Here is a 21,602-nt window from a genome sequence, read left to right as displayed (position 1 = left end):
TTTTTTACAAATAATCTGCAGCAAAACAAACAGTAGACATAAGAGTTTCCCTTTAAGATACACAAGGAAAAAAAGGAAACCATACCTTTAATCTTAAAATCGTATTTGTCACACCATCAAATTACAAGCCTACATAGGAAATCACAGGTTTTTGTCATGTTTCAATCTGTTTACTTTACGAAATTGAAAAATTATCAGAAAATATTATTTTCTACCTGTCAAGTTATCTTTCCCTGCAGGTTACCAAAAGCCGAAGGTTCAACAAAATAGATTGCTGGGGGAATAATTTCTGTACTGAGACAAAGATCAGTGATGAATGCCAACTCTGCAAGCTGAAGAGTTTCTACTTTTAGTGGTTAATTACTTACAACAAATGTGACACTGGGAGCAGAACCCAAATGAAATACTTTTAATTAACAAAGGACTTTGCACTAAAATAGATCAATTCAAGTTCACACAGCTAATTAATAACTTTCTATAATACTTACTGAACCATAAAGAGGCAACTATGAATAAGAAAATTGATAGTAAACAATTCCAACAGTGTTGAAAAATCTAAAATCTTATGTCTGTTTGAGAGGTATTAAGTGGAATTTGTTTCAACAGTCATGTTCTTGTATTTAACAGATTCATTTAACATGGTCCATTACCTGGGATTTAAAAGCCTGTAATGCTGCTTGAAGCTCATTGATTTTTTCTTCATTTTTCTGCAGTTGGGACTGGGTCTCTTGGCGAATTGTAAATTCCTCTTCATACTGAAAATAGCAGAAATAACGATTGTCATTTCCCAAAATTAGCCCCATTCCCTCAAGAATATTATATATACATAAATATACACATATATAGACATAACAGTGTTTTTGTACACACCATGTGCAGTTGTTGTAGCTAGTCTGCTCTAAGCTGAAGATGTTACAGATAAGGTAAGTAATGAAAGTATTATTATTATTACTACACAATATTTATATAGCGCCAACAGTTCGCTCAATGCTGTACATTACAGTGGGAGACAATACACGAGACAGTACAATAACAATACAATGCGATACACGAGGGGTTCGAGGGCCCTGCTCCTTGGAGCTTACAATCTAGGAGGGAGGGGATAGTGGTACGGGAGGGATAGCTGTGGGGGATGGAGTGGTAGGAAGAGTGGAGGAGATCGGCAATTAGCTGAGGGCGGGGTAGGCTTCCCTGAAGAGGTGGGTTTTCAAGGTGCGCCAAAAGGAGAGATTAGGTGAAAGTCTAATGGATTGGGGTACGGAGTTCCAGAGGATGGGGGAAGCCCTGGAGAAGTCCTGGAGGTGGGCATGGGAGGAGACCAGGGACCTAGAGAGAAGGAGGTCTTGTGAGGAGCGGAGAGTACATTTTGGGTGGTATTTGGATATCAGGTCGGTGATGTAGTTTGGGGCAGTGTTATGGACAGCTTTGTATGTCAGTGTTAGCATTTTGAATTTTATCTGTTGGGCAATTGAAAGCCAGTGGAGGGATTGGCAGAGGGGGGTGGCGGATACGGAGCGGTTGGTAAGGTGGATGAGTCTGGCCGCAGTATTCAGGATCGACTGAAGCGGGGATAGCCTGTGGTGAGGAGGGGGTTACAGTAGTCAAGTTGTGATATGATAAGGGAGTGAATGGGTTGCTTAGTAGTTTCCGGGGTTAGGAACAGATGTACTTTGGAGATGTTGTGGAGGTGGAGTCTACATGAGTTTGTCAGCGATTGGACCTGGGGCTGGAAGGACAGATTGGAGTCTAGGATGACACCAAGTATTGTGGCTTGCGAGGTGGGACTGATGGTGGCATTGTTGGTCGTGATGGAGAAGACGGGGGGCGGGCTGGGGGGAAAACTAGGAGCTCAGTTTTGGAAACGTTCAGTTTGAAGAAGTGGAGTGACATCCAATCCGATATGTCGTTTAGTAGGTTAGAGATTCGGGCGGAGACTGAAGGGGTTAGGCGAGGGGTAGAGAGATAGATTTGCGTGATGTCAGCATAGAGATGGTAGTTGAAGCCGTGAGAGTATCTCAGTTGGCCAAGGGAGGAGGTGTAGATGGATAAGAGAAGGGGCCCAAGGACAGAGCCTTGAGGGACTCCAACAGAGAGGGGGAAAGGTGGCAGCGTTATAGGTAACACTGAAGGAGCGCTGTGATAGATAGGAAGAGAGCCAGGAGGGAGCGGAGTCTCAAAGGCCAAGAGAGTGTAGTTTTTTGAGGAGGAGGGGGTGGTCCACAGTGTCAAAAGCCGCGGAAAGGTCGAGGAGTAGGAGCACTGAATAGTGGCCATTAGCTTTGGCAGTTAGCAGGTCATTGGTGAGTTTGAGTAGGGCAGTTTCAGTGGAGTGTAGGGGACGGAAGCCAGACTGTAGGAGATCAAGGAGGTTGTTGTCGTTGAGGTGGGAGCTTAGGCGATTATAGACTAAGCGCTGAAGGAGTTTGGATGTAAATGGCAGCAGGGAGATGGGTCTAAGGTTGCTCAGGTCGGTGGGATCCAGGGAGGGTTTTTTTTTAAGTATGGGAGTGATGTGTGCGTGCTTCAGAGGGAAGGGGAATGTGCCAGTAGAGAGGAAGAGATTAAAGATGTGGGTGAGGGAGCGTAAGATGGAGGAAGAGGGAGATTTTAGGAGTTGTGAGGGGACAGGGTCGAGGGGGCAGGTGGTGAGGCAGGTTTCTGAGAAGACCTTAGTGACCTCTTCAGTGGTAGCAACGTCGAAGGAGTGGAGTGTTGAGGGGGTTTCAGTGTGAGGGAAGTTAGGTGGGGTGGAGGTCTGGACAGTGGTGAGGTCGAGGGAGAGGGGGTTTCCGTGTGAGGGGTGTTAGGTGGGGCGGAAGTCTGAACAGCGGTGATGTCCCTACGAATTGTGTCGATCTTGTTTTTGAAGTGATTGGCAATCTCGTGGGCGGTGAGTGAGGTACTGGGTGGAGGTGGGGGCGGAGAGAGTAGAGAGTTAAAAGTAGAGAAGAGGTGGCGAGGACTGGAGGAGAGGGTATTGATAAGGGTCAGAAAGTAGGCTTGCTTGGCAGCGTGGAGGGAGGAAGTGTAGGTGTGGAAGGCAGATTTATATCGGGTGAACGCCAGTTGGTATCTAGTTTTGCGCCATAGTCGCTCCAGCGCACGACTGCGTCGTTTGAGATTTTTGGTATGATCAGTCTGCCAGGGCTGAAGCAGTCGGGGTCTAATGCTTTGTGTGGTTAGAAGCGCTAACGAGTCTAGAGCGGTTGATAGCGAATTGTCATAAGCAGTAGTGGCCAGGTCAGCGTAGGACAGGGAAGGATACTGTCGTAAAGTTGATCAGTTGCAGAGTGGAAGGGGGCAGGGTTCAGGTGCGGAGGTTTCAGCTGGTGATAATTTGACATTTGGAGGGGTATGTGTTTGAGGACAAGGAGACGGAGAAGGTGATAAGGTTGTGGAGGGGAGAGGGAAGGGGGTGTTTGTGAGGTTGTGGGGAGTGCAGAGATGAGAGAAGACAAGGTCCAGAATGTTCCCGTCAGAGTGGGTGGTGGACTGTATACACTGTGCGAGTGCAAAAGAGGTTAAGTGGAGGAGTTGGGATGTAGCCGGGTTATTGATGTTGATAGGGATGTTGAAGTCCCCAAGGATGATGGTGGGTAGCTCGGAGGAGAGAAAGAAGGGTAGCCAGGTGGAGAAGTCGTCGAGGAAGCGGGACAAGGGTCTGGGAGGCCGATAGATTACAGCAATCCTCAGGGGGGTTGGAGAGAATAGTCGGATGCAGTGGGCCTCAAAGTATTTACTGTACCCATTCCAATTCAATCAAAATAAAATAAAAACAAACCAGCATTCGTAGAATAAAAAAAAATTATAAAGCATGGTTCTATTTGATCCAACGAGGGACCAGAATTATTTCTGATCCCTTAAAGAATTACTCCAGGAACATATGCACATTAAAAATGTGCTGGCTTTGTGGACTCTAATTTATAGTTTATACTTTTACAAAACAAAGTGAGTACAGCTATTGCTTTACTTTCGATGCTCCAACACTGGACTTCAGGTCTTACCATCTTGTACTATGTGAACCCATGCACAACAAAGCATTCTGTGAAGGAACAGCAGAAAGGAGAAGCAAACAGGGTGGTTGGCATACAGTATACCTGCCTGAATTTAATCCCTTATAAGCCAGTGCATTTGTAAAACTGCATACATTCCTAGAGTTTTTAGGGCAATTAGATGCTCCCTGAAACAATCTGAAGTTTTACGGTTTATAAATGAGTTTTGCTTCTATATTACATTTTGGATAGAGCTGGGCAGTGGTAAATCCATTATATGGTTGTTAATGGTCAGCCTCTGGCATAAACTGCCAAACACTCAAGTCAAAAGCAACTGGGCCCCTTCATCAATGGTATGGCAAGTAAAACAAAAATCATAGTAACCTTTAAAAATGTATTGATGAGGATTCCCAAACCTTCCCAGTCCATAGGAGGTTGAATAACATCTAGGTTTAGAGTTCTGCTTTAGAGAAATGTGTGACCAAGAGAAAATCTGAAGAATTCAATAAACTGGTTATAACACTTTTCTGGAGGTAGGTCCTTTTAAAACTATTTATTTCAGGAAAGGAAATAAGGCTATTTATTTCAGGAAGTTTTCATTATTGCCATGTTTAGAAGCTGCTGCTATGTTATGATTCTAAAAGAACTGCAATCAGTTTGCAGGTTAGCAGACTTGCACCAATGATGACAAAACTCTGGACTGTGTAGAGACAGGCCAGGGCTCAGAATGGGGCATTTAGTGCTGGAAAGCTGTCATAATGTGACAACTTTCTGCTCAGGGCTTGTGGTTGCTACTTCAGAAGATTACCTTTACTGTGCTCTAACATTACCAAAACATGGCAATCTCCAGACAGGGCAATGATGAGCCATATGGGAGACATACCTGATGGGGAACAAGTCTTAAGAGTTTCTGTTTACGTTCCACCAATCTAACCCCATGCCCACCACCTGCCACCTGGCATCAATCAAAAGCAAGACAAGCCTGATGGGGAGCCAGTCTTAGTCCCCTATCAGGTTTTGCCCCACTCCATTACAAAACCCCTCAGCCATGTACCTTTTTTATGTGATGGATGCAGTGGCCAGAAAGGGTGCTCAGTAATGCTAAGCTACTCTGAAAACATTATTATTATTTCAGGTATTTATATAGCGGCATCAATTTACGCAGTGCTTTACATTCACATCAGTCCCTAACCCTCAAGGGGTGTACAATCTAAGGTCCCTAACTTACATTCATACATACACATACTAAGGCCAATTTAGACAAGATCCAATTAACCTACCAGCATGTCTTTGAAGTGTGTGTGCATGTATATACTGTAAAAGCACACACCCCTTAGGCTAGATTCACATATGTGCGTGTGGTACCGCTGTGCATCCGCACAGAAATCCGTGCAGTCGCACCACCCACACAGAGAAAAACGGACCCGCGGGAAGGTGCCATTAATTCTGATGGCATGCCAGACGCAGTGGAAATCGCAATCATACTAGGAACCGAGGTTCCCTTGTGGGCTGCATTTTCGGAAGAATTGCAGGGACTTCTTCCCTGCGTGTCCCGGGGCACGGGATTCAATTCAAATGAATGGGTCTCTTGTGCCCGCGCAAAACGCAGACCACAAAAACGCGAATATGTGAACCAGGGGTAAATGCTTTTAAAAGCCTTGCTCTGGATGTAATACAAATTTTGTGATTTGGGGAACTCAATAATTGTATGATATGGGTTTGGTGGGTTTGAGCAGGGAGTTAAGCCAATTTTTTCACAAGCATGTTCAATACTTGTTTTTGTGATTTTATTATGAATACATACAAGAGATGTATTTATTTTTTTTGTATTTTTTTCTACAGTAGATCATTAGTGTAAATATCTTGGTACCATTAAAGCCCTGTTGCTAATGGAGGTTTTTAGTGATATGTTCTGAGATGGTGATACCTTTATAGCCAAATGTATCCATATTATCCACACATATCTTATACACTGCTCACAAAAATGTAAAAACACTTTGAAAACACGTCAGATCTCAATGGGGAAAAATATCATGGTGGATATCTATACTAACTGGGTAATGTGTTAGGAATGTAAGGATGCCATATTGTTTAATGGAAAGGAAAAATCAACCTACAGAGGACTGAATTCAAAGACACCCCAAAAATCAAAGTGAAAAAATGATGCAGCAGGCTAGTCCATTTTGCTGAAATTTCATTGCAGCAACTCAAAATGCTACTCGGTAGTTTTCATGGCCCCTATGTGCTTGTATGCATGCCTGACAATGTTGGGGCATGCTCCTAATGAGACCACGGATGATGTCCTGGGGTATTCCCTCCCAGATCTGGACCAGGGCATCACTGAGCTCCTGCACAGTCTGAGGTGCAATCTGGCTTCATCGGATGGACCTAAACATGATATCTCAGAGGTGTTCTGTTGGATTTAGGTAAGGCGAGAGTGGGTGCCATTCAATGGTATCAATTACTTCATCCTCAAGGAACTGCCAGCATAGGGTCTGACAATGGGTCCACGGATTTCATTCCGATACCTAATGGTAATCAGGGTGCCATTGTCTAGCCTGTAGAGGTCTGTGCGTCCCTCCATGGATATGCCCCCCCCCAGACCATCACTGACCCACCACCAAAAAACTGTCATGCTGAAAGATGATACAGGCACCATAACATTCTCCACGGCTTCTCCAGACCCTTTCACATCTGTCACATACGCTCAGGGTGAACCTACTCTCATCTGTGAAACGCACAGGGCACAAGTGGCGGACCTGCCAATTCTGGTGTTCAATGGCAAATGCCAATCAAGCTCTATGGTGCCGGGCAGTGAGTATAGGGCCCACTAGAGGACATCGGGCCCTCAGGTCACCCTCATAAAGTCTGTTTCTGATTATTTGGTCAGAGACAAGCACATCAGTGGCCTGCTTGAGGTCATTTTTTAAGGCTCTGGCAGTGCTCATCCTGTTCCTCCTTGCACAAAGGAGCAGATATCAGTCCTGCTGATGGGTTAAGGACCTTCTATGGCCCTATCCATCTCTCCTAGAGTAACTGTGTGTTTCCCAGCACATAATCAAGAGCATGAAGGAGATTCCAGGAAACAGAACCTTCTGGCAATGGCACGTATTGATGTGCCATCCTGGAGCAGTTGGACTGTCTGTGCAACCTCTGTAGGGTCCAGGTATCACCTCATGCTACCAGTAATGACACTGATCCTTGCCAAATACAAAACGAGTGAAAAAAGGATAGAAAAGATGAGTAGGGGAGAAAATGTCAGTGGCCTCCACTTGTAAAACCATTCCTGCTTTGGGGGTCGTCTCACTGTTGCCCATCTAGAGCACCTGTTGTTCATTACATTAACACCAAAGCAGCTGAAACTGATTACCAAACCCCTCTGCTACTTAAATGACCAGATCAATATCCCAGGAGTTTAATTGACTTGATGCTATACTCTGATTAAAAAGTGTTCCTTTAATTTTTTTTGAACACTGTATATATTGGCAATGTATTATATAAGCAACAGACCACTGTATTAGTATAATGTAAGTGCTTTGTCAAGAAGGTCTAATATCTATGTAACCAGTTTCTAAAAAAAATAAATTCATTTCTCAAACTGGAGACACAAGATGAATATGCTTCTCTTTATGTCCACGACAAAGTGAATCATGCAGACAGATTAAAAACCAGAAGAGATTAAGTCACATATTGTAAAAATAAATCTCCAATAATGAAGAGGTTTCACTGCATTACTGTCTCATTGTTCAGAAGAGAAATATCCTGTTGAGTTTTTTGAGATTCATGGGAATTAAAAAAAACTGAAATGGCAAAGACTGAGATATCCATACTGAGTTTATTTCTTGGGATAAAAGCAAATTGGATATGATAGACAACGGTTCAAGTGACAGCTTCATAAAACATATCTTGCTACCTTTCAGTGTACTTTGAAGTTGGATTTAGTAAATTAATGTATATAACATTTTAATTCTTAGAGGCATTTGCCAAAAAATAAAAAAAAACTTTCTTGAATAAACTCAGGCTACCACATTTTCTTCGGATCATGGCTTTACAAAAACTTGACAAATATGTTAACAGTAGACCAGCCTTGCTAATCTGAGAAACAGATGCCTGGTGCTGAGAAACCTTAGAGGCATGGACTGAACAAGGATTCTTACCCTCTTACCAGATTCCATTGTGAGTTATGTGAGGAAAAAGACATTGGAAACCTTAAAAGGGCCCTCACACATTACTCCACAATGGAATGTGCATATCCTCCTTTATTTGGGAAGGATATGGCAGGTGCCACTTGTTTCCGAACTATAAACAGGATAAATGAAAACCCCTAAAACCTTCTGAAGTGGGGACTGGAATGAGGACTCATTGAAGAAATAGATATTTTGATCAGTCTGCCCAGCACTGAGGAGAAAATGGAAGGTTTGACAAAAAAAAAAAGGTGGGGCTAAGGTGATTATGCCCAACCTCCATATGTGTGTCTTGTATGCCAATAATTCAATTGAGAAGAAGGAAAGGAAGAAGTGTTACACAGCTGATACTTACCCTAACTAGCCTGAGGCACTGCCTCATGCCAGCTTTAATAGTTTTTTCCCCGTAAAGCTCCAAAGGGTAATCCCCTACCACAAAAAGGGCCGTATAAAAAATAAAAAAAAAGGCCTGCTGCACTGACCAGCTATTCATATTAGGACAAACAATCTAATGCATAATAGCATCACAAATCCAAAGTAATATTACATACAAACTGGAGTGAGTGCTCACGTCATTTGATTCATACAGTCAAAAAGCTGGGAAACAGCATCTGCAACTTACAACTTTAGGCCTCAGAATTTGGCCCACAGAGAGAGGATTTAAGAGATTAAGACAAAACTGACTGCATAAACAAGCTTAATATTAACATGGAACAGGAAAGCAATTCCAGTTTCTTTGGGGGGTGTTGTCAGTAGGATTCCTGAAAGAGGATTCATCTTCCACTGACATAATTTAACAAATCCACTGGAAAGGTGTAAAGCCATAAAAGCCACTTAGGGAATGTCAAAAAAGCCTATTTGGATGTCCCCAATGCTTGTATAAGAACAAGTAGTAGTAAAGAAAAACCTTGCAAAATGTTTAGGTTTGTATTATCTCAGGCTTGTCGTTACCCGGGATGAGCTCAAGTGTGTTCAGATACTAGACCAAACCCGCTTGAGCTATTCCACCAGGAAGCTGTGACTGCAGACCACCAATCATAATTACCCAAGGCATTACCCTCCTTGCAGCTACACATTTACACATCCCTTGTATATGTGTGGCTGTGGGGAGGGGAATGCTTTGTTTGCTTATGATTGGTGGTCTGCAGTGACAGCTTCTCAGTAGTTCAAGCAGGTTTGGATTCATATCTGAATACACCTGAGCTCATTCCTAGTCATCAGACAATGTAAACAGGTGAAACTATGGATATGCGTTACAGCAGACCACTTCAAAATAGGAGGAAACGGATTCTGTATGTTTGGAAGTCAGAGCCAATAACTGAATGTATATATTATATAAATGGTGCAGCGCTAAATACTAGAGCACAGTTTATACACACAATATATAAACATGCATGATATCACTCTAAGGGTGATCAATAGATACAAAAGTTCAATGTAATAGTGCGGATCATGGAGAGATCCCAAATCAAGGTGAGTGGACGTCCTGATCCAAGGTGTGATGGTAGGTGTGATCACACAAATAGGTGAAAAACGCACTCACCAGATGTGCGTTTAATATACGCAATATGCAATCCTGCGTCACCAGGCCATAAAACGATCATCAGATCCCAGATCAGATTGTACCCAGATCACCATCCCGGTTCCACAGAAGTGAAGTCATCTGAAACCGCTACCAGGTATCACCACCAGGGTCCTGAGTCCTCCTGGTGACGCAGGATTGCATATTGCGTATATTAAACGCACATCTGGTGAGTGCGTTTTTCACCTATTTGTGTGATCACACCTACCATCACACCTTGGATCAGGACGTCCACTCACCTTGATTTGGGATCTCTCCATGATCCGCACTATTACATTGAACTTTTGTATCTATTGATCACCCTTAGAGTGATATCATGCATGTTTATATATTGTGTGTATAAACTGTGCTCTAGTATTTAGCGCTGCACCATTTATTTAATATATATGTTCGATTTGGAGGTTTTACTTGGTTACCTTTTCGGTGCATCAGCTGCTCACTAACGTTTTTGTGTATACACATCGATACACTTTTTGTATTTAAGTCGCGCTCACTATCACATCTTTTATTACAATAACTGAATGTGCCCCCAATCCCCAATTTTCCTCCTCCCCAAGTGAGGGCACAGATTCAGTCTCAGATGCTTGAACTTCTAACAGTTCATCCTCTGATGTGTTAAGAACCAGGACTTCTGTGACTGGTTTTGCTTGGGACAGGAGAAAATGTCACTTGTGAACCCTGCATTCAGGATAAGTGACAAGCTAAGAAAGTTGTAACAATAAGCCTTCCATAGTCAATGCTGGTAAATGCTGCAACTGCTCTCATCTCCACCTTAAACTGCATCTCCAGCAACGCATAGGCTTTCTGCAAATCTCAGAACAATTAGTGTATATATTTTGGTCTGTTTGTGGTGATTGATTCTCACCTCCTGTTGCACTTCTTTATGATTTTGGCCTGTGTCTGGTCTGTCTTTGAGAAACACCCCCCCCCCCCCCCATTCATGTGATCCTTATCAGTTCCTAATTGGGGCGGAGAAGAGTTGCTCATTTGACCATCTCCCTATAAATGTAGGCCAGTTCATGGGGGGAGGTCACAGATGGGGTGCAGTTTTCTGAGTGGGTTTATTGCTGGAGTGTGAAGATGCAGTTGAACACAGTAATTTAACTAAAGCAGGATAACCCAAGCAGAAGGAAGATACAACAAAGAACTCTACTGCACGCTGGATGAACTGCAAGCACCTTGAGAAACATCTCCTACAAGTCTGATTCCCACTCCATCTACCTTTTTAATATGCCACCTCTACTCCTCCTTTTCATATTACTATCCTGTGGTCCCAAAATTTCATCTCTTTACCCCTCTGCTCCACCTCAAACCTTATACATATCACCCTCACTGCTACCATCTCCCTACTACTGCTCTCATCACCTCCTGCTGATACTTTACTCACCTGCTGCACCAAACACCAGGACTGGAAGGCATGTGCACTCGTATACATCCCGCTCCCATCTTCCTTTCCTCACTCTCCTTCTCCTAACATCTGGGGTTTTCTCCCCAAACCCTGGTCCTCCACTATCTCACCCCCACAGCAGGCACCCTCTTTCCTCCGGGAATAGCTGAAATCCGCTCAATTTAATATCAGTCCCCATGCTCCTAAAAACCACCCTCCCTTTTTCATGTGCACTCTGGAATGCCTGCTCTGTCTAATAAGCTCACCTCTGTGCATGACCTTTTTGTCTCCAGCTCCCTTAACCTACTAGCAATTGCAGAAACCTGGCTTCAAGCAGCAGATTCTTCTTCTCCCGCAGCACTTTCCTATGGAGGCTTTCTCTGGACCCACTTACCCAGACCCAGTGGTCGGAAAGGAGGTGGGGTTGGTTTGCTTCTATCCCCACTGAGCACTTTTCAAGTCCTCCCTAACCCTCCCTCTCTATCCTTCTCTTCTTTCAAGACTCACTGCATTCGGCTGTTTTCTCCCACTTCTCTGAGGATTGCAGTGATCTATCGGCTTCCTGAACCGGTGTCCCGCTTTCTTGATGCTTTCTCTGCCTGGCTACCCTACTTTCTCTCCTCTGAACTACCCACTATCATGCTAGGAGATTTTAACATCCCCATTAATGTGAACAACCCTGCTACATCCCAACTCTTCAACCTAACCTCATCTTTTGCCTTAACACAATGGACACAGTCCTCCACTCACTCTGATGGGAATACATCAGACCTTGTTTTCTCCCATCGTTGCACTTCCAACAACCTCACAAATACCCCCTCTTCTCTCTCATATCATAATCTCATCACCTTCGCAGTGTCCTCATCTTCAAACACTTAACCCTCCAAGCAGCAAATAATTACCCGCAGAAACCTTCAAAACTTGAACCCTGCTCTTTTCCACTCTGCAACTGACCGCCTCTATGACATAATCTCTTCCCTGTCCTGCCCTGACCTGGCCACTGCTGTCTACAATAGTTTGCTTTCATCTACATTAGACTCACTTGCTCCTCTAAACAACACGAAGCATCAGGCCCAAGCCATAACAACCTTGGCAGACTGATAACACCAGAAATCTTAAACGACACAGTCGTGCTCTGGAGCGATTGTGGCGTAAAACCAAATTTCACCAAGCTTTCACCCTATATAAATCTTCTTTCTTAACATACAATTCCTCTCTCCATGCTGCCAAACAAGCCTACTTTGTCACTCTCATCAATAGTTTGTCATCCAGTCCTCGTCGTCTCTTCTCTACTTTTAACTCTCTACTTTCTCCACCTCCACCCAGTACCTCACTCACTGCTTACGAGATTGCAAATCATTTCAAAAACAAGATTGATGCAATTCGCAGGGGCATTTCCACTGCAAAGACATCCATGCCACTTAGCATACCTTATATTAAACCTCCTTCAACACTTTCCTCCTTTGACCTTGCTACTACCGAAGAGGTCACTAAGGTTTTCTCAGAAGCCCGTCTCACTACCTGCCCCCTGGATCCTGTCCCCTCACAACTACTATGGTCACCCTCTTCTTCCATCCTATGCTCCCTCACTCACATCTTCAATCTCTCCCTCTCTAACGGCACCTTCCCCTCCCCTCTAAAGCATGCACACATCACTCCCATACTTAAAAAGCCCTCCCTGGACCCCACCAACCTGAACAACTTAAGACCCATCACCCTGCTCCCGTTTACCTCTAAACTCTTAGAACGCTTAGTCTACAATCGCCTGAGCTCCTACCTCACTGACAACAACCTTCTTGATCCTTTACAGTCTGGCTTTTGCTCACTACACTCCACTAACACTGTCCTACTAAAACTCACTAATGATCTACTAACCACTAAAACCAATGGCCACTACTCCGTACTCTTACTACTTGACCTCTCTGCAGCTTTTGATACTGTTGACCATCCCCTCCTCCTCAAAAAAACTCCACTCTTTTGGCCTCCGAGACTCTGCTCTCTTCTGGTTCTCCTCCTACCTATCACAGTGCTCCTTCAGCATTACCTATAACTCTGGCTCCTCCTGTCCACTCACTCTTTCTGTAAGGGATCCCTCAAGGTTCTGTCCTTGGACCCCCACTCTTCTCCATCTACACCTCCTCCCTTGGTCACTTGATAAACTCTGATGGCTTTAAGTACCATCTCTATGCTGATGACTAACAAATCTATCTTTCTACTCCTCACTTCACCCCTTTCAGTCTCTTCTCGCATTACTAACCTACTAAGCGACATATCGGTATGGATGTCACTCCACTTCCTCAAATTCAATCTTTACAAAACTGAGCTCTTAGTATTCCCTCCAGCCCGTGCCCCCTCCCCTGACTTCTCCATCAAGATCAATAACACAACCATCAGTTCCTCCCCTCATGCCAGGGTGCTAGGTGTAATCCTAGACTCCCATCTGTCCTTTCAGTCCCAAATCCAATCACTGTTCAAATCTGGTAGACTTCATCTTCACAACATCTCCAAGATACGCCCGTTCTTAACCACGGAAACTACTAAGCAACTTATTCACTCCCTTGTTATCTCTAGCCTTGATTATTGTAACTCCTTCCTCATCGGCCAACCTCATTGCAGGCTATCCCTTCTTCAATCATAAATGCTGCTGCCAGACTCATCCACCTTACTAACCATTCTTTATCAGCCACCCCCCTCTGCCAATCCCTCCACTGGCTTCCCATTGCCCAATGGATAAAATTCAAAACATTAAAAATAACATATAAAGCCATTTATAACTATGCCCCAAATTACATCACCAATCTTGTTTCCAAATATCACCCAAACCGTACTCTCTGCTCCTCGCACAAACTCCTGCTCTCTAGATCCCTTGTCTCCTCCTCCCATGCTCGTCTCCAGGACTTCTCCAGAGCTTCCCCCATCCTTTGGAACTCTCTACCCCAATTTATCAGACTATCGCCTACTCTGCTCACTTTTAGACAATCTCTGAAAATGTATCTCTTCAGGGAAGCCAATCCTGCCCTCAGCTAATAATGGAATCTTCTACTCCTCCTACCAGTCCATCCCCCGCAGTTACCACCTTTTGTAACACTAGCCTCTCCTTCTTAAATTGTAAGCTCCAAGGAGCAGGGCCCTCCTAACGCTCATGTATTAAACTGTATTGTTGCTTTATTGTCTCCTATTATATTGCAAAGCGCTGAGCAAACTGTTGGCGCTATACAAATAATTAATAATAATAATAATAATAATAGTCAAGGGAAAAGCCTTAAGAGTGAGCCATGAATAGGGTAACCCAGGAGAATTCAGAAATTGTGAGGGGACAGTTCAGATAATGCCTGACAGGGGTCACAAAGTTACCTTTCCTTATCACATGATCACTTTTGATCCTAGATTGTAAGCTCCAAGGAGCAGGGTCCTCCTGTCCCTCTTGTATTGAACTGTATTGTTGCTGTATTGTCTCCCATTATATTGTAAAGCGCTGAGCAAACTGTTGGCGCTATATAAATCATGTATAATAATAATAATGTTTACACAGAGCAACTGCAAAGACCAGCTGATGGGTTAATTGGCTCCTGTCTAATTTGGCCCTAGCATGTGTGAATGAATGAACTTGAGTTAGGGACCTTAGATTGTATGCTCCTTGAGGGCAGGGAATGATCTGAATGTACAATATATACATTCACAGGCCAATTTATTAGATACACCAGCTCAATTTCTTGATAAATTGCAATCAGCCAATCACATGGCAACAACTCAATGCATTTAGGCATGTAGACGTGGTGAAGACGACTTGCTAAAGTACAAAATGAGCATCAGAATGGGGAAGAAAGGGGATTTAAGGACCTTGAACGTGGCATGGTTGCTGGTGCCAGACAGGCTGATCTGAGTATTTCAAAAACTGCTGATCTACTGGGATTTTCATGCACAACCATCTCTAGGGTTTTCAGAGAATGGTCCAAAAAAGAGAAAATATCTAGTGAGCAGCAGTTGTATGGAAGAAAATGCCTTGTTGATGACAGAGGTCAGAGCAGAATGGGCAGACTGGTTGCTGTGACATTCGGATGGCAGGGTCAGAATTTGACATAAATAACATGAAAGCATGGATTTATTCTGCCTTGTATTAACGGTTCAGGCTGGTGGTGGTGTAATGGTGTGGGGGATATTTTCTTGGCACTAGCAAGGTGTACCTAATAAAGTGTCTGGTAAGTGTATGTAAAATGCTATGTAGATGGTTGGCACTATATAAAATACCTGTAATAAATAGCAGTCACAGTATGTAAGGCAATTTAAGCACAGTCCCATGTTAGTCGTCACAATTTAAATTATTACACAGTAAAAAAAAAAGGGGGTTCCCTTACAAGCATAAAGAGAGAGCTACACCAATATACTCTATGGGGTATTTACAGAGTGGAAGGGGTAAAGACCAGACACATACAGGAAGACGTGAAGAAAAAAACTAGGTGGAGGAGAGAGGCGATTTTTTTTTTTAATAGCTGGGGTAAATGGGTACTCTTACCACACGTACGTTTTAAAGATTACATCCAGAAAAGAGCCAAAAGGACAGTTTCCAATAAAGGGTAGTGATAAAGTCTTCTAACTCTGTCAACCAGGAGTTAAGCCAGATCACTCTGTGATACCCGAAACAAGACCTGGCTAGTATCCAGGACTATATTGCACAGAAAGTTAGCACAAAGGTCATTTGATCAATGCAACCAGCTAAAGTCTGGTGAATAGGTGTGTTGGTGAGCAAAGGATGGAGGATAGACCTAACTAAAGAGCAAATGGATAGGGAAATTGTTTCCAACTTCTTGTCAATGGAGTCCCTAAAAGGTGGAGAATCTTCTATAGAAATGAGCTTTGTTGAACACTGGTGAGCTGACCGAGGAAGGAGTAGTGCATTTTGTGACAAAATCAAAGAACACCAGTAACTGATTAAGAACAAGGTATGGAATGTTTGGGTGTTTTCAGTCTTTGCAGAAAAAAACACAATGTATAAAAGATAAGTAAACACTTTAGTGGAACATTTAGGTCTATGAGCGCTGAGCCCAGACAAAGTAACAGAGGGAGAAAAGTACATTCTTCCAAGTGGGATGCACAGTCCTGGAAAAAAAAAATGTTTCTACTGGTTTAGTAAAAAAAAAAAAAAAAGCATGCACACACAGTAGCCATTAGCCTGCTAGCCACTCCCAAAATTAATTAAAGTGCCCAGAGATGAGGTCAAGTGAACTGTTGTAGCTCTGGTCTACATAACCCAGCAAGCAATTCCCAGAAATACTGGGGGTTTTTTTTAGATTTACTTGATCAATGGAGTCCAGTGCTAACTGGACATGGTTGGGTTGTAAATGTCAACTGTGTCACAGAGCAGTATACAGAACTGGGAAACATCTGTGCGAATTGGCTAACTGGTGAGAATTTCCAAAATCCAGCATGAATCTTCCAGATGTTCCTGATTGATTTTCTGTTTCCTCCAATTCAGGTTAAAAAGACAGCAGAAATGAAGGAAACATCCATTCACCTTGAAGACTCAGACACTGGCAAGGTAAAAGGAGGTTATTGTCTCCACTGTGCTTGCCTTTAGTTCTCTATGTGCACTGTTTACTTGTTCTGTAGGAGCCAGTCTAAGCCCTGGCTGCTTATTACCAATTCCCCTTGATAGAATTTACCATGTCAAACTCTATGTATCTATTATCTAAGATATCAGTAGCTGGAAAGTACTTTGCAGTTTCAAAATACTGCGCATCTCTACATATCAGTATACCTCACAGTGCAGCTAAGTACATTTAAAAAAAAGAAATATGCATGTTTTATATGTTTTTTAAAGGCACCATTGTCAATCTATTATTAAATAAATTTTACATGTACAAGCAATGAAATATTCTCCATTGTCTAGTTAAGCTGCAAACAACTGTACACACTTTTTTGTTCATTTCCAGGTATCTTTCTTCAAATTCTTCAGTCTTTGCTCTGTCAATACAAACATCTGCAAAATAAAATTACAAAGAGAAGAACATTAGCTATATATGTAAGATAAACTAAAAAAGTAGCATCAGCTGTCAAACTCCACAATTATGCCAGAACAATAAGACTTACCTAACAAGTTGCCAAAGTCAACATCCAATCTTTTCCTGTAAGTAAAATCAGGGTCCACACCACTTCGGTGTAAAACTATTTGGGATACACACTCTTCAATTATCTTGAAATACTGTGGTCTATCAAAAGAAAAACAAATAAATAAATAATGAAAATAAAACCAGAAAGAGTGCACTTAAAAAATAAGTAAGATTTAAACATGACTGAAAAGAAAAAAGTGTGTTAAATAAATCATAAAATATAAGACAATTGGAAACAGGCCTATCTTCTATTCTTTAAAGGCTAAGTTACCCTACAAAATAATTATAATTGCAGATATATTTGCAGGTAACTGTGCATTTATTATTTATTTACAGGACCTTTCAGAGTATTGCACCTGTGATCAGAAGATCACAGGTGCAGTATCAGGCTCCAGCAGATTCTGCCTACAGCTTTCTGCTTGTCCCGGTGTGGGAGGGTGCTGTATAGTAACATGTTACATTTTACATCCTAAATACGGGTGTAAGATGTAACATGTTACGAATGATGAACTTTAGTTTTAAGTATATGCAATGTTTTTTATGTTTTAATCACACTTATTAAAGTTTTAAAAATACATTTGCTATGCTCTTGCAACCTGCCATTGAACACCCAGCATTTTGTGTCTGCAGAGTGGACAACAATAACAAAGTAAGGCTGACTCACTTAGAAGGGAAACTAGAAAAATAAAGCCCAGAGAGAACAGTTATTTTGTTTTATATGTGAACTGCACCACTTTTCTCAATTCAGCATGTGATTCAGGATGAAAGACAGAGGTGGAAGTCTAAATCGGCCACAAATGTGGAATCTGCTGTAGATAATAAATAAGTGATCCTAACTGTATACTATACAATCCACTGAGTTCCTTATATGTTTGTGGGTGCTGAAGTGACAAGGCTGATGGTGCTGAAGTATAGAATGCAAAGTTTGTGCCACCAGTATACAACTTTTCTTCAAAAAGTTCTTTATTGAAAAAGCCACCACCAAAGGCTAAATGATGCCCTAAGTTTCAAGTTTTTGCTTTGTGAGTGTGTGGGTCCTGTAGATTTCGCTTGAGGCATATAGTGAATTGGTCTTCACCCTTGTGATGATGTGCCTTTAAGAACACATCTCAGTTTTCTGCATGTTGGTAAAGGAGTTTAGTATGTAAACTACCAATACAATGTGCTAATGGTATAATGTGCATACAAGTAAATTGAATTACTACCTTTTTTAATTGGGCAGAATTACTGTACTATAAATGTTTTTGTTTACTTGAGGTATTGTCTTTGTTGAGGATGACCCAGATGAGCCGCAAACATCGTATTTGAAGGGACTTGCCCTTTGCATTAATTGCCCAGTGTTTGGAGTATAGGTGATGTTATTCTGGCTCCCTAAAAATTCTCCACTTTCTTAGTTCGTTCTTCATTCTCCTTTGTTTTCTCACAACTTCCCCTTTTTAATTATTTTTTTTTCTTTATTTCTTTTTTATCACCTTTGTCTTGAGTTGGGAACTAGTTATATCGTGGAAGGAGAAGCAATATGGCCCCCAATTAATGTATTTTTTTTTTTTTTTAAATTGAAAGGCTTTCCCAAATTGTGTCCTTTTTGGATCAGTATAAAAAGTTCAAACATGGCAGCGGCGTCATGACATCATTGCACGATGACGTACACAATTAAGTCATTACGTGCATGTGCAGTACCAGCAGAACACCATTTTTGGTGCCATTTTAGGGTTATATATGCCCATGCAGTATTGGATGGGTATGAATGGCTTGGTTCACCAGGATATGTTTGGTGACCCGTGAATTCCAGGACTGCTGACACCTGTTGAGAGGCTGATGGGGGATCCCTGAGAGATCTTGGGAGCATGAAGGTATTCCCTCCACTACCTAACAACTAGTTTGGGTGTACCCCCAGGATCACCTAGAATTACAGCTTCACACCTGCTTGTGTTTTGTAACAAACTTTACTAGGGTATGCATCTCTTTCTATTGTTCATATATAAATATTTGGGGGATATGTGAAACAGTGCTACATGAAGAGTTATATTTAGGGGTGTAAGAGGAAGTATTAAGTGGACTATTAAATGTTTATATGGCCGTAATAGAGATTATGTTTACTTTATAGTGTGTGGATTAGGGGTGTAGTTTGGAGCCCCTTAAACTGGACAGTAAAAACCTAAGTTTATAGGGAACCTTTACTCTTGATTTTTGTCAGTACCCTCCAGTTTGTTATCACACTGTGTGTTCTTTTCCTTTCTTTACTCTTTTCTTCCACCTCTTTTCTTGGCAACTCTAATACTGGATTTTCAAATTTTTGAATGATTTAAGTCCCTTAATCCATATGATGTGTGTGGCTCTCTAAATATGGGAACTCACTGTAAATCATGTGAGTTTCTTTGTAACAAGTAATACATATATGTGGAAAGATCTAAAGTATACAATATATGTGTATTTATAATGTTTATTTGTTACTCATGTCAGCTTTTGCTATAATCTTAAAACAAAATATGCCAGATCTCCCTGAAAAAGCTGGCTTGTCCTACGAAATGTGTGGGAGATGACTAAATAAGATCATTCCAAGGACCAATGTGATATGTGATTGTTAATTTTGAGCACAACATATGACTGCTTCTATCAATATCTCATTGTTTTTCATTATGATTTTTTTTTATATTTTGTATAATAAAATGTACACCTTGCTTATATATGGTGTGGTACCATTAAAATCCTATTAGTTTTTCTATGGTAGGGAAATGGGTATATATCAGTCTCTTTTCATTAGAGGATGTGGTACCAGTAAAACCTTTGAACAAGCTGAGACTATGCTGTGGAGTCTCCCTTCCTACTTTTAGGTTTATAATATCAATGTTTGGGGCTGTGCAGGAAAACCTTCCTCAAACAGTGACACCTATGACCTATACATGTTATTATGGCATTCTGCAAACAAACACAGTATGCAACAAGAAGGATTACTTATCTTGAAGATTAAAACATACTTTATTCTAGGTTTTGCATTTTTATAGGTCAGATCAAAACAAGCAGGCTAAGCTCAACAAGATTCAAATATACATTCTGTTCAGTGCTAGTCACTGTACATGTTGTATAGTTCACAAAAAATTTAAACAATTACCTTAGTTCAAACACCATTCTGCTGTCACTTTACAAAAACATGTACATTTTACAAGTAGGTTCTCATAATCCCAGTAAAGATTTTTGTAAATGTCAGGAACTGCAGTTTTTTTTACTGTAAAACTATTCAGTAGGTCACAAGTATGTCTAACTCACCACTACTGTTGACACATACCATGTTTAATCAGGGTACCAATATTAGCTTTTCACTAAGCTTATTATTTATATCTGCTTTCGTGCTAGAAATAAATTTCACTTTATTTCATGATTTTCTCATTTATCACAGCACTATGTACTCCTACATGCATTACAACAGCTTATTTAAATTATGCAAAACTTTCTAAGAAAAAAAAAATAGGAGTAATGAAATGCAAATATGGAAGCATGTTGAGTTTCATGTGTGGGTTATTAGTAATAACTGTAAAACAGAAAGAACCCACATCATGATAACAAATATTTGCAATAACAGGATTAAAAAATTCATGATGTTGACATAACCAATGAACTCCCAATTAAATGACCAGGAACAGAAAATAAACCATTAGGGAGGAGGAAGGTTTTACTACTGGCAGTTATTTACATAAACATAATCCAAATAATTCCCCATAATGGTTGTTCTTGTGTCAGGTTTTATTATAGTCACGTTCCCATAATGTAAGAAATATCTCCAAATTAACTTGCAGTGGAAAAGCTCAATGGATTAATTGCATTTGAAATCAAATAGGCAGCCAAAACTTTTTGTGTACTTTGTAGCTAGTCCTTTGTCATTTCGTAAAAATGTCAAAATAATTTTAACATGAAAACAATGCTTTTGGTGGAGAGGAAAATCCATACACAAAGCTCTTCCTGAACACATTTGTTAATGGGAAACGTCACAAACCAGAAATCAGTAAACAGGACGAGTTTCAGTGGCTCCATTCAGCAGATTTTCATGTTTAACCAGTCCTAAAGGTCTCTCCCTGCAGAGCACACAAACTTGTATGAAGCTGCTGGAATCTGCTGTCAGTTTAACACCTGAAGTCTTGGTCTGTGTATCACAGTTACTAGTAGCATCTATTTCAGTGCTGAAGAGCAGAAGTACTGTGGAAGGAAAGGAAAGGAGAAAAAGGGAAAGAGGGAAAATGGGAAAGGAAAAGAGAAAGAATCCACTGATACATTGTAGCTAGCGTGAGCTCTGAAAGTAAGATTTTTATTCCATTGTTTATTTATGTTGGTCCCAGGGGCGGACTGACCATTAAA

At 41.5% G+C, this 21,602-nt stretch overlaps 1 protein-coding gene across 1 annotated transcript in view; it reads right to left on the bottom strand.

Annotated features, from left to right (window-relative positions):
- Positions 1-21,602, bottom strand: part of DIAPH3 (diaphanous related formin 3) — a 1,068,692-nt gene that overhangs the window by 602,566 nt on the left and 444,524 nt on the right. The window contains exons 13-15 of the mRNA XM_089668393.1: positions 17,233-17,351; positions 17,058-17,122; positions 651-755 (exon numbers count right to left, since the gene is read on the bottom strand). Coding sequence (XP_089524519.1) covers positions 651-755; positions 17,058-17,122; positions 17,233-17,351 — 289 coding nt within the window. The remainder of the gene's footprint in view (positions 1-650; positions 756-17,057; positions 17,123-17,232; positions 17,352-21,602) is intronic.

Source organism: Staurois parvus, unplaced genomic scaffold (assembly GCF_062004578.1).
Source record: "Staurois parvus isolate SC_StPar_1 unplaced genomic scaffold, SC_StPar_1.0 ptg000007l, whole genome shotgun sequence".
Classification (NCBI taxonomy): domain Eukaryota; kingdom Metazoa; phylum Chordata; class Amphibia; order Anura; family Ranidae; genus Staurois; species Staurois parvus.
The sequence above is the reverse complement of the archived record's forward strand: the minus strand, read 5'-3'. Positions and strand labels throughout refer to the sequence as shown.